We start from the raw sequence: 10,598 nt of genomic DNA, 5'->3' as shown, positions 1-10,598 counted from the left end.
GAGCGAAGAAGACGCTGAAATCCTGATCGCATCATCGACTGTCGTTGGAATGCGCCCCTAGTTGTTTTCGATGGTTTTCAGCGTGCTCAAGTATGCATTTCGACGGGAAAAGCGACAAGAGGGCTTGATACAGTAACATGTGCGGAAGATATGAGGGCGAATGAGATTGTCAAGTTGCTATGTGGAATGGCAAAGATTGGTCAAGAACGAGGAGCTCGTTGTCGGCGTGTCGTTCTACGTCCCTCTTGCTGTTCAGGCTGATCTGCGTCTGTCTCGCTCGTCGTGGCGGTGCGCGTCCTCCTGGCTCGTGTTGTGGCTGGTGCTGGCGGCGTACGTCCGTCTCTTTCGTAGAATGAGCCCGGCTGTCTAGTGGGCGTGAACAGGTCCTCTGGGTCTGCCTGCCTTTCGAGCGAGGGCCAATCGGCATACGCACCGTCAATCACGATGCAGAGGGACCGTTCGAAGAGCTGGATCGATCTGAGATAGTTGTTTGTCTCCAAAAAGACGGACAAGATGTGGCGCAGTGCAACGCGAAGGTCGTCTCCAATGTCCAAGTGATAGAGAATATGAGGGTGAAGATCTTCATCGGAGCGGGGAGACTTGATGATGATCATGCCTCGGCAGCAATCCGGAGCCGGTCCGTCGTAGCCCCCTAGACCTCTGCCGATCAGAACCATAGTGAGCGAACTTGAAGCTGCTTCAACAATCGAGGCTTGGCTATCGTGTTATGGGGTATGATGAGGAAGACAGTGTGATGAAGGACGGCAGGCGGGGTAAAGAGAGGGGCAAAGAAGAAAGAGGGGTATGGGGAGCAGAGATGAAGGAAGTCAAGACTATCGGTGCGCGGTCTCAATCCTTTTATGCATTGCCACGCTGGCGCGACTGGCTCTCTGGCTGACAGTCGATCAGTCGACGCGAAGCTTCGACAAACCAAGGGGACACTGTACAGTCATTCCAGCTCCTGATGAGATCACACGGCGTGCGCATCAAGGACGTTGTCGTTTTATAGCGGTCGCTGCTCCCTCGCTTCCGCTGTCTTAATATTTGAGTTCATGCAAGGAAATGAAAGTCGACTGCGCAAAAGGTCCCACCGGCTGAGAGTTGACTGTCTCTAGAATGGCACTCGTCTACTGTATAGCGCAACGCAGTGCATTCGCATACAGCCGCGATATCGTAACCTTATCTTCGGAGCAATTCAACTCCACGTACACTCATTCTGCTTCAGCATGGCTCGAGGACCCATTGATGCATTGCAGAAACGAGCGGGCAGCGATCGACTCTCAGCTCACTGGCACACGTGACGCAGGATGGGGGAAGACGGGGGATTGGTTGAGAATAGATCAGTGCAGACATTAAGCTCTAATAGCGTTGTGAGGCTTAAGCGCAGTGATGAGCGACAACTCGAGGAGGTAGTAGAGGGGAGAAAATTTCGACACGACATAGGCGACAGAGATCGAAACCAGTCGATTGTCATGTTGTGCGGTGGGATGAACGAGCAGCAGGACCCAGTCTAGCTGGTAAGTTCTTACCCTATGGCGAGGCCGAGATCTATGGTAGGACTGAAGACCTCGCGACATGCGGCAGGATCCATCTAGGCAGCGACGCACCTGCAGTCAGTAGTGAGTTTTTGGTGTGCCCGCACCACAACAACTTGTGCATCATTTCTGCAGGTTTATGCAGCTCAATGCACATTGATGCACGCCTCGCATACACCACCACAATGCAAAGTCCATCTGGTGCGTCTGGGTCATCACCACCGGGACGACAGACGGTTAAAGTCCATCAGATGCACTTTTGTGGATGTTGGTCCGTCGATCAGTCTGAAAGTAGTTGGCTTAACAATGAATGGATGTTCTATTGTGTTGATAAGGGTTCGAAGGCTGTGCGAGTGCAAATGTTTGAGTACTACCACCATATCAGCCCATTCCCCGGGGTTGTAGAACCTTATTTCTCCCCGTTTACCCCACATCCGGCCCGGAACGGAGTAGCGACGACGGCAAAAGCAGGTCCTCCGACCAGAAACGGGAACTCTGGACGCAATCCTGCAGCTCAACTACACCAAATGTCGGATTCAGATTCTTCCCGTTCGTCGGCGGAGGAGCAGCGACACCGTCTGCATATCGCTCTTCTCGGCCTCGTCAGAAGACCACCCACCAAGCTCAGACCTCAAACATACGCTCAGATCAGCCCGTTGCTAGACAATGTGCACTTCAAGTCAATGTTTGGCTTCACAATCAGCGAGTTTGAATCGATTCATTTGGCTCTCAGGTTACCGGATCCCGTGCGCGCAAGTAATAACAATGTTGTAGACAGCAAGACTGGGTTGTTGATGCTCCTTGCATGGCTGCGTGGCGCACTCCTACGTACATTGGAAGGTCAGTTTGGATGGGGTACTGCCCGTACAAGCATGATAGTCAGCTACATTTGTGATCGCGTGTACCTTTGCTGGGGTCACCTGCTCGACGTCATGAGCGTGCGACACCATATGATGAATCCTAGACGCCTGGATTACTATGCTGCGGCAATCAAGAGGAAGACAAAGATGCCAGGGTTCTGGGGAGCCATCGACGGCACCGTGCGACCCATTGCCATGCCCGACAAAGGCGAGAAGTTCACGTACAACGGACACAAGCGTCTACATGCTCTCAAATGGCAGTTCATATCAACGCCCGATGGTCTCATCTTCCTCAATGGACCGTACGATGGTAACAGGCACAATGCGCGCATGGTAATAGAGTCATTGCTTGTTCAATGGGCTGAGGTGAATGCTAAGGGGGAGGATGGCGAGCAACGGTATCTCTACGGCGATCAAGCATACGGGACCTCTGCTGCCATCATCTCACCATTCCGTGGAAACCTCATTGACTCAAGACAAGAAGCATTCAATCGCATCATGAGTAAGTATCAAACAACAGTGGAATGGTCTATTGGCATGGTCAGCATGCAGTGGCGCCGTCTTAGGGACAAGCAATGGCAGAGGACGGGTCTTATTCAGGTTGGGAAGGACTTCGCCGTCAGCACGATTCTATGGAATGCAAGGACCTGCCTCGTCGGTAACCAGATCAGCATTTCAATGGGCTGCAATCCGCCTACAATAGAGGAATACTTTGCCGGCCTGCGAGTGCAACAGAGATTTGTATTGCCTGATCCAACCATCCTGGACAGCGGTATCAACTCAGAGACACACACCAACAGCTCAGACGAGGCAGAGATCGAAGAGGGCCTTTAGTATTCACGTCGCAGCAAGCTATATACATGGAATAGAACTAGTGGAAGCCACGAAACTTGCCTGTGCGGGTCACAGAAGGAGCGCGAACTGAACGACGACGAGAAGGGTGTTACAGGGCTCGCGTGCTCCAGATCAGGGTCTGGCACGTGTGGAGGCATCAGGCACGCAGAGACATCCAGTCGTAAAGCGCCTGCCTCTGCGTGGGGCACGGCGCGCGCGTGCAAGATGCAAAATTGGCAAGTCGAGCTCACTGGGCGATTTTCACAACTAAATCGGCGAGTGCAGCTCACTCGGCGATTCTCACGCGTCGAGCCCGGAGAACGTCGACGGGGTTGACCAAGACGAGTACGCCTCAATGGCGGAAGGGGGATAACGATACGAGTGCTCTTCGCAATCAGGGACGACGAGCAAGGCATACAAGGAGGGGTCATGCAAGGGAGGAGGTCCGAGCTCGAGGAGGTGGGCGGACACACGCAGCACCAATGAGGTGCTAGCCAGGCCGTTTGATACGGCACTTAGCCACACGCCGCTCTCCTGGTGAGGGCGAAGTACTTATAGCTTCGATCTTGCAAGTGCAATGGGGCTGTGCCCCATCCACTCTATTATACACATCCGTTACCATACGTTCACTCGTCAGTATCTCACTGTCTTTATCACCAGTATCGTCTCACAGTAGCAATCGCAGAGCGTTGCTACTACTTGCGTGTGTGTTGTATCACCGCTTCAGATGCCGTCGACACCGCCATCGACGCTACGGCACCTACACCGTAGGCAGTACCTCCACTGCGGTCCTGGAACCTCAACCAGTACCATCCGACAACTGACCGAGCATTACGAGCACTCGTGCAAGGTCAGGCGTCTTCATATGACGTCTTATGACACTCAAGACGACTCGGATTGTGCCGCGCTGCCTCTGAACGGAGTGTTCACAGCGGTCAGCCAAGAATCGCTGGAACGACCTCACTCGCCCATTCTCGCTCGAGAATCGCCGAAACAGCCCCTTACACCGATTCTGGGCTTCTCAGGCGCGAGACCTCTGACAAAGGGGAGTTGCGCGTGGGAGTGGCGTTGGTAGTGGACTCGACAGATACACACCGCTGAGCTCGTGGAGTGGTCGGTTCCTCCGTGATAGGATGCATAGGCTGGGAGGGAACCGTGGTTGATGGGGCAGAGGGCACTGCTGCCTCCAATGGTATCACTGATGCGCCCGAGCCCTGAGAAACAAGCCCGCGCATCATGTCAAGCAAGCTGTTGATGGCTTGCTTCTGTTGTTCCATCGTAGACTGCACCAAGGTCTTGAGCGACTCCATATCATTCTTCACTGTTGTCAGGTCAGACGACATCTGTGTAATGAATGTTCTCCCCGTCTCGACCATACCCTTTTGAACTTCGAGTGAAACCTTCTGGAGATCAAGATGCGCCTTCTTGATCTTGAGTGTTTCCGAGCGCATATCATCCGCGCCCTTCCGATGTACCCTGTCGGCTTCAATCATAGCATCGAGTGTTTCTGCTAGCGCGATCCTGCCCCGCTTGCAACTTACTTGAGGGCCTTCCACGGCCACACCCGTATCATTCTCGGCGTTGTTGAGTATCACAGACGTTTCGGACGCATCTGATTCCGAGGTGCTTGAGACCCTGCGTTGTGACATTGGTTGCATTGAACGGCCAGCCGCTGAGACGTGAGGCTCGCATGACAGAGTTGCGAGCATGCTGCGATGGGCATCAGCTGTTGCGGCCGACAGACGCGGGTGCATGTTGCCAAGGTCGGATTGGACGACATCGTTGATCATGCGTTGGAAATCAGACGTATGTTCAACTACGCCCGAAGCGCCCCTAGCAGTTTGGTTGTGAGCCTTCCTAGCGTTTGAAAGCTGCGTCCACTTCGTCTTCATAGACGCCAGATCACGATGAGGAAGCCGCTTCTGGCGGAGAGTTCGACGAAACCTCAGCGTATACCTTGTTCCACGCCTCAGCCTTTGCCTTGACCCTCTTGAACTTGAATGGATTCTCATGATGGATAGCCGTGACCAGAATGAAGAGCGAGTCTTGGTCCCAGTGAGGTCTTGGTCCCTGCGACGAACGAGAACGCACAGACACAGACGGAGACGGAGATGGCGACGGAGACAGCGAAACTTGAGTAATACCATCATCTTGAGATTGCTGCGGGACAGGCGACGACGGCGGCCAAGAGAATGGGGCTGGCGATGGCGTGAGAGACTCGTGAAAGACTGAGCGAGGTTGCGGCGCTGGGCGACGTGGGGAAGGGAATGCCATAGCCGCCAAATCGGATGCATCGAGCTCTGGAAGTACCATTGCATCAGCATCCTCGGCCGTTATAGAGCCCATGCTGCTCAGAAGCGACTCTGGCAGGCCTGCGAGCTGCGAGGACGGCAGTTGGCTTGATTGCAACGGCATTTGAGGTTGTGCGGAGAGGCTGAGTGTATATGCGGGGTACGTGGTGGGGGAAATGAAGTCTACACACAGCAAACAAATTAAAGTTACGGCTTTTGGCCGTGTGCCTGATCGCGACGAGCACTACTACCACCACGGATCTTGCTCATATTGGTAAATTAACTCACCGTATCGCCGATATTTTGATTATTCAGCATCTCATAACTCTAAAATTGTGATCGGATCAAATTACGACGCGTCTCAAAGTACTTGTGGTGGTGAGTTGCGACCAAAAGCGTTTTCCTTCACCACCACCACCACCATCTCGTCCATCTCGGTTGGAGCTCCGCTCGCAGGTAAGTCCTTGTGGTGGTTTACCACCAAAAACTCCCTAGTGAGGCATGAAAATACACCGTTGCATCGAATACTGCATCGCCTGTTAAAGGCACATCTAGCCCCACGCTTTCGTACCGGGCCGACTGGACAGCTTCTACCGGGCTTCCCCATCATGATGCATCGAGAGGTGTTGAGCTCGCCTTCGTCGACAGGGGGCGCTAGCTTTGGTTCGGCCGGAACGTCGAGTTCGTTGACAGGAGGCGCCAGGTTCGGCTCGATCGGAGCGTCGCCGATGACGCCCTGGCAGAGGACAACGATGCAAATCATCATCACAAAAAGCTTGGGAAGGTGAAGGGCGTACATCTTGTTTACCGTCTTCTTTTGATTCAGTTGGGCGAGTTGCTAGTGGATTGAGAAGTGATCTGGCTAGCTAGGGCTTGAATCGATGCGGAGAGATGGACAAGGAAGGAGGAGAAATGGCCACTTCGGGGGAAGCCTTTTATGCCGTTGTATCTGCGTCTCTGGCCATCATAGAGGGTACATCAGGCAGTGAGATGCTTTGCCTCGTTGAGCTCAAATCAACGACATGTACCAGTCATCTCGGCAAAAACATACAGTGTCCAAAGGACGTGCAGCGTTCCTGCTATGATATGTACGGCCCAAGACAGAGTACAGCACTTCATCAGCTCCAAGCGATGCACATCGACCGAGCTCAATAAGGACATCCGCTTTCGAAGACCGAGTTGAGCCATTGTTCAGAGCGTTCAGTAGGTCTGTCTCGAAAGTCGACGATATGAGATCCTTCCAAGCTCATCAATGGCGTGAGAAAAGGCGTCTCGAGAATCGAAGCTTTGACAACGTTCTTCTCCGTAAGTATCCAAGATTCTCGAGTTCATGATTTGGTACCACATATGAAACGGACGTTTCACACTGTAGGGTATGATGTGCATACGACGTGCAGCGACGCGTACATGCTCATAAGAGCGTATCGATCTCTGGGATCGACAAACTACTCTGTGGCGTGGGAACGATTCAAGATTGTGCATTCTCTAGCTGGAAACAAAAGCTTCAGTACAGTGACGAGCAACAGTCGGAGGAGGTATAGGTTAGAGGAGGTAGTAGAGCGGAGTAGATTTCGACAGGAACTGGGCGACAAAGAAGAAAACTGGTGAGACGTCACATTGAGCGGTGGGATAGACAAGCAGCAGGGATCAACGTAGCTGGCAAGCTCTCACTCTTGAGCGTGATCTACAGCAGGGCTACTGTACAGTACTGTAGAGATCCCGCGACACCGTGTGCGAAAGGTGTGCATCTAGACAGCAAATCACCTGCATTCTAGCTTGCATTCAATCATACCCTTGCAATCGACACCACACCATTTAAAAAGGTACATTTAGCCCCACTGGCCATGTAATTGTGGATGTTGCAGCCTTTACCAGGCTCAGGGCGTTCAAAGGTCAAGTAGCATCGATTTCCTTTGATCTCGCCTTCATCGACAGGGTGAGATAGCTTTGCTTCGATTGAAGCGTCGATTTCGTCGACAATAGGCGATAGGTTGGGTTCGATCGGAGCCTCGCAGAAGACGCCCTTGCAGAAAAAGACGATGCAAGTCATCATCACGAAGAACCTGGAAAGGTGCAGAGCGTACATCTTGGCTACCGGTTTGTCTTTACGGAGGGGGCAAGGTGCTTGTGGATTGAGAGTGAGATGTGGATGGGGATGAATGGATGAGGAGGGATGAACAACGAAGGAGAGGTTGCTAACGCTTTAAGAGACGCTTTATACGATGCAGGTGCATCTCTAGACATCTCAGGGTGTGCTTCAAGCAGTGTCTTGCTCTGCTTCGGTGAGATCAAGTCAGCGATATGGGCAAAGGAATACGGAAAGGAAACACGGCGTCGTCTGTAGTGGCCCGAGCACGCTGCAGTACTGGGCTGTCAATGCTCAGAAGTGTGTGACTAGGCGTGAGGCCCACCGAAAAGCTATCCGAGAAGGCCACCGGGAGGCTCCCCGTGAAGGTTACCGGGAGGCCCTCCGTGAGGCAAGCGGCGCTGGCCGGGAAAAATGATACTGCCCATGATCAGGCTCACGAAAAAGCTACAGGCAGGACCTAAGACCAAGCTCACGATGAGACTCACGTTGAAGCTCACGCCTACTGTGCTTGCTCCATCAGCTCTAAGCGGCGCATGACGACTAGGCGCAATATCACTATTGCTATTGGCTTTCGAAGACCGAATTCAATCCTTACTCATAGAAAAGAATGCCGGCAGCCACTGTCTCGAATGTCAAAGGAACCATTGTTCAGGACGTACGGTAGGTCTGTCTCGAAAGTTGACAATATGAGAACCTTCCAAGCTCATCAAAGCCGTGGGAAAGGGCGTCCCGAGCATCGAATGAGAATCCTATCTCATCTGCAACCTCTGAGAACATTCTTCTCCGTAAGCATCTACCGGTAAGAAGAGCTCAGAAAAATTCGGGTCCCAAATATGAAACGGACGTACGGTTTCACACTGTAAGGCATGGAAATGGCCGCGAATTGAAGGCACTGGTCAGTGAAAAAAGGATTGATTGAGACTGTATCAGTGCAGATACGAAGCTCTGACTAACGTCGTGAGGCCTCAGCGCAGTGACAAGCGACAACCGGAGGAGGTAGCAGCGGGCAGATCGGGTAGATGGCAGAGGTTTTCGACAGGAACTGGGCGACAGAGCGAGAAACCGGAGAAACGTCACATTGTCCGGTGGGAAAAACGAGCAGGATTCAACCTAGCTGGCAAGTTCCCATCTTAAGGCGTGATCTTAGTAGGACTACTGTAGAGATCTCGCGGCACCGTATGCGACAGGATGCATCTAGGCAGCAATGCACCTGCAGTTGGTGGTGCAGCCGACCATGCCGTTGCATTTAATGCTGCACCTCTTGTTGAAGGAGCAGCTGGCCCCAGCATTCTGCATCACGCCGACGGCACAGTCCTTGCCGGGCTTGGAAGTCATGATGCACTGGCTGGCCTTGATCTCGCCAATGCCATCAGCAAGCGACAGGTTGGGCTCGACCAGGGCATCGTTGATCTGAGCGTCGGCAACGACGCCCTTGCCGAGGAAGGCGATGCAAGCCACTACCACAAAGAGCTTGGAGAAGTTGAGAACGTACATCTTGTCGAGGGTAGTTTTTTGAAGGGTGAGTTGCTTGTTGATTGAGAAGTTGCGTTTAGAGTGGACTTTGATAAGCGAGAAGAGATGAGGAGCGGCGAAGACGATCGATGACCTTGGGAGCCGCATTATATGCTTTTGGAGCCGTGTGTATGGTCATTGTAGGACGTACTTCAGTGAACATCTTACGTTGGCTGCTTCGCCCGACTCAGCGGGCACGATAGGTCAACGCTTTTGGCAAGGGCATATCGGAAGAGAGCACAGCGTCGCCTGGGGTGGCTCGGGGAACGCTACTACGCTGTAAAGTACAGCACATCAGCTTCAAGTGATGCATGGCGACCGAGCGCAAAAGTGGTATCGATTTTTCGAAGGTCGAGTTCCACCATCATCGGTAGTATAGCGACTGTCGCGAAAGCTGAAGATTCGCTCCGAGACCATTGGCATACGTGCATATCACTGTTACTGCTGTATCTTCTTGCGACTATTCGTGGCGTGAGAAAGCTACCTCGAACACCGAAACAGCCTCCTACCTCCCCCACATCCATCGACGGCGGGCTTTTCCATCGGTCTGCCTTGGTCCGCAATTCGAGAAGGAAACACGGGCTCGACATCATGTTTACTGTTTGCTGGCGTGAGAAAGGTGCTAGATCCCGCTTCATGCTCTCCATCCGGAACAAGAGGTCCGAGCCTGGCAGCAGGAACATAACACGTCATGTGATACGGTAACGCCGAAAAGGGCCACGAGATGAAGGCACATATGATTTTGCGCATGGTTCGTCCAACGCCTTTGAGTAAGCGCAGGAACCATCCCACATCGGTTCCTGGCCCCCACGCTCTGCTGCTGGAGTAAACGCAGGAACCACCCCACATCAGTTCCTTTTGCCCCCACGCTCTGCTGCTGCTCACGCGGAGGTCGAGGAACCAGTGCTTGGAGTCTATCTACAAGAAACGAAATGAAGTCTCTCAGCTGGGGACGACATCGATCTCGAGACCGTATGAGGGCCGACCCAAAACTTGGGGCCTCCAGGACGACCTGGGCTCGAATGCAGTCAGAACACTCGTTGACCCCGACTCCCACGCTCGCTCGTCGTCGCTCAGCTCCGATTCCAGGCAAAGCTGGCGATGCCGTCTACTGTCCTTCTCCAACGATGCATGTGACCTGGTCGTCGAATGTCGCTGGTCGACGTTCGGATCATGGGAGTCTGGTCGACTTCCGGATTGTTGGAGTCTGCTGTGGTACATGCGGAGACGCTAATACCCGGCGACAACGGCAGAACTAGATGCAATCGAACGAGTGTATGGACAGGATGCGAACATGGTGGGGGTGTAGCACAGCCTCCAGGCTCTTGAGGCTTTGACTCTGTGGGCGCAACCTCCGTAAAGGAGCAACAAGGTTCAACGGCTCCAATCCGTTAACAGCGAGAGCTCCAAAAGAAAGTCCAGGCAAGGAGCAGCGGCTGAAATTTGATGGCGAAACCTTTTGATTTGCGCTGTGTTG

The 10,598-nt window shown here is 53.1% G+C and overlaps 4 protein-coding genes across 4 annotated transcripts; 1 reads left to right on the top strand and 3 right to left on the bottom strand.

Annotated features, from left to right (window-relative positions):
• Positions 1–200: 200 nt before the first annotated feature.
• PAN0_003c2067 (uncharacterized protein) lies at positions 201–677 on the bottom strand (the record flags this gene model as incomplete). The annotated part of the gene is made up of 1 exon (XM_014803021.1): positions 201–677. The coding sequence occupies one exon, from the start codon at positions 675–677 to the stop codon at positions 201–203; it is 477 nt and encodes a 158-aa protein (XP_014658507.1).
• A 1,385-nt stretch (positions 678–2,062) lies between these two features.
• On the top strand, positions 2,063–3,229 carry PAN0_003d2066 (uncharacterized protein; the record flags this gene model as incomplete). The annotated part of the gene is made up of 1 exon (XM_014803020.1): positions 2,063–3,229. One exon carries the CDS (start codon positions 2,063–2,065, stop codon positions 3,227–3,229), a length of 1,167 nt encoding a protein of 388 aa, XP_014658506.1.
• A 300-nt stretch (positions 3,230–3,529) lies between these two features.
• On the bottom strand, positions 3,530–6,319 carry PAN0_003c2065 (uncharacterized protein; the record flags this gene model as incomplete). Its single annotated transcript, XM_014803019.1, has 6 exons — positions 3,530–3,763; positions 3,994–4,069; positions 4,325–5,082; positions 5,174–5,703; positions 5,911–5,983; positions 6,092–6,319. 6 exons carry the CDS (start codon positions 6,317–6,319, stop codon positions 3,530–3,532), a joined length of 1,899 nt encoding a protein of 632 aa, XP_014658505.1.
• Positions 6,320–8,803: 2,484 nt separating this feature from the next.
• Positions 8,804–9,229, bottom strand: PAN0_003c2064 (uncharacterized protein; the record flags this gene model as incomplete). Its single annotated transcript, XM_014803018.1, has 1 exon — positions 8,804–9,229. The coding sequence occupies one exon, from the start codon at positions 9,227–9,229 to the stop codon at positions 8,804–8,806; it is 426 nt and encodes a 141-aa protein (XP_014658504.1).
• Between the last annotated feature and the right edge of the window lie 1,369 nt (positions 9,230–10,598).

Source organism: Moesziomyces antarcticus (assembly GCF_000747765.1).
Source record: "Moesziomyces antarcticus DNA, scaffold: scaffold_v10003, strain JCM 10317, whole genome shotgun sequence".
NCBI classification, from domain to species: Eukaryota; Fungi; Basidiomycota; class Ustilaginomycetes; order Ustilaginales; family Ustilaginaceae; genus Moesziomyces; species Moesziomyces antarcticus.
This window is presented reverse-complemented; position numbering and strand designations above follow the sequence as displayed.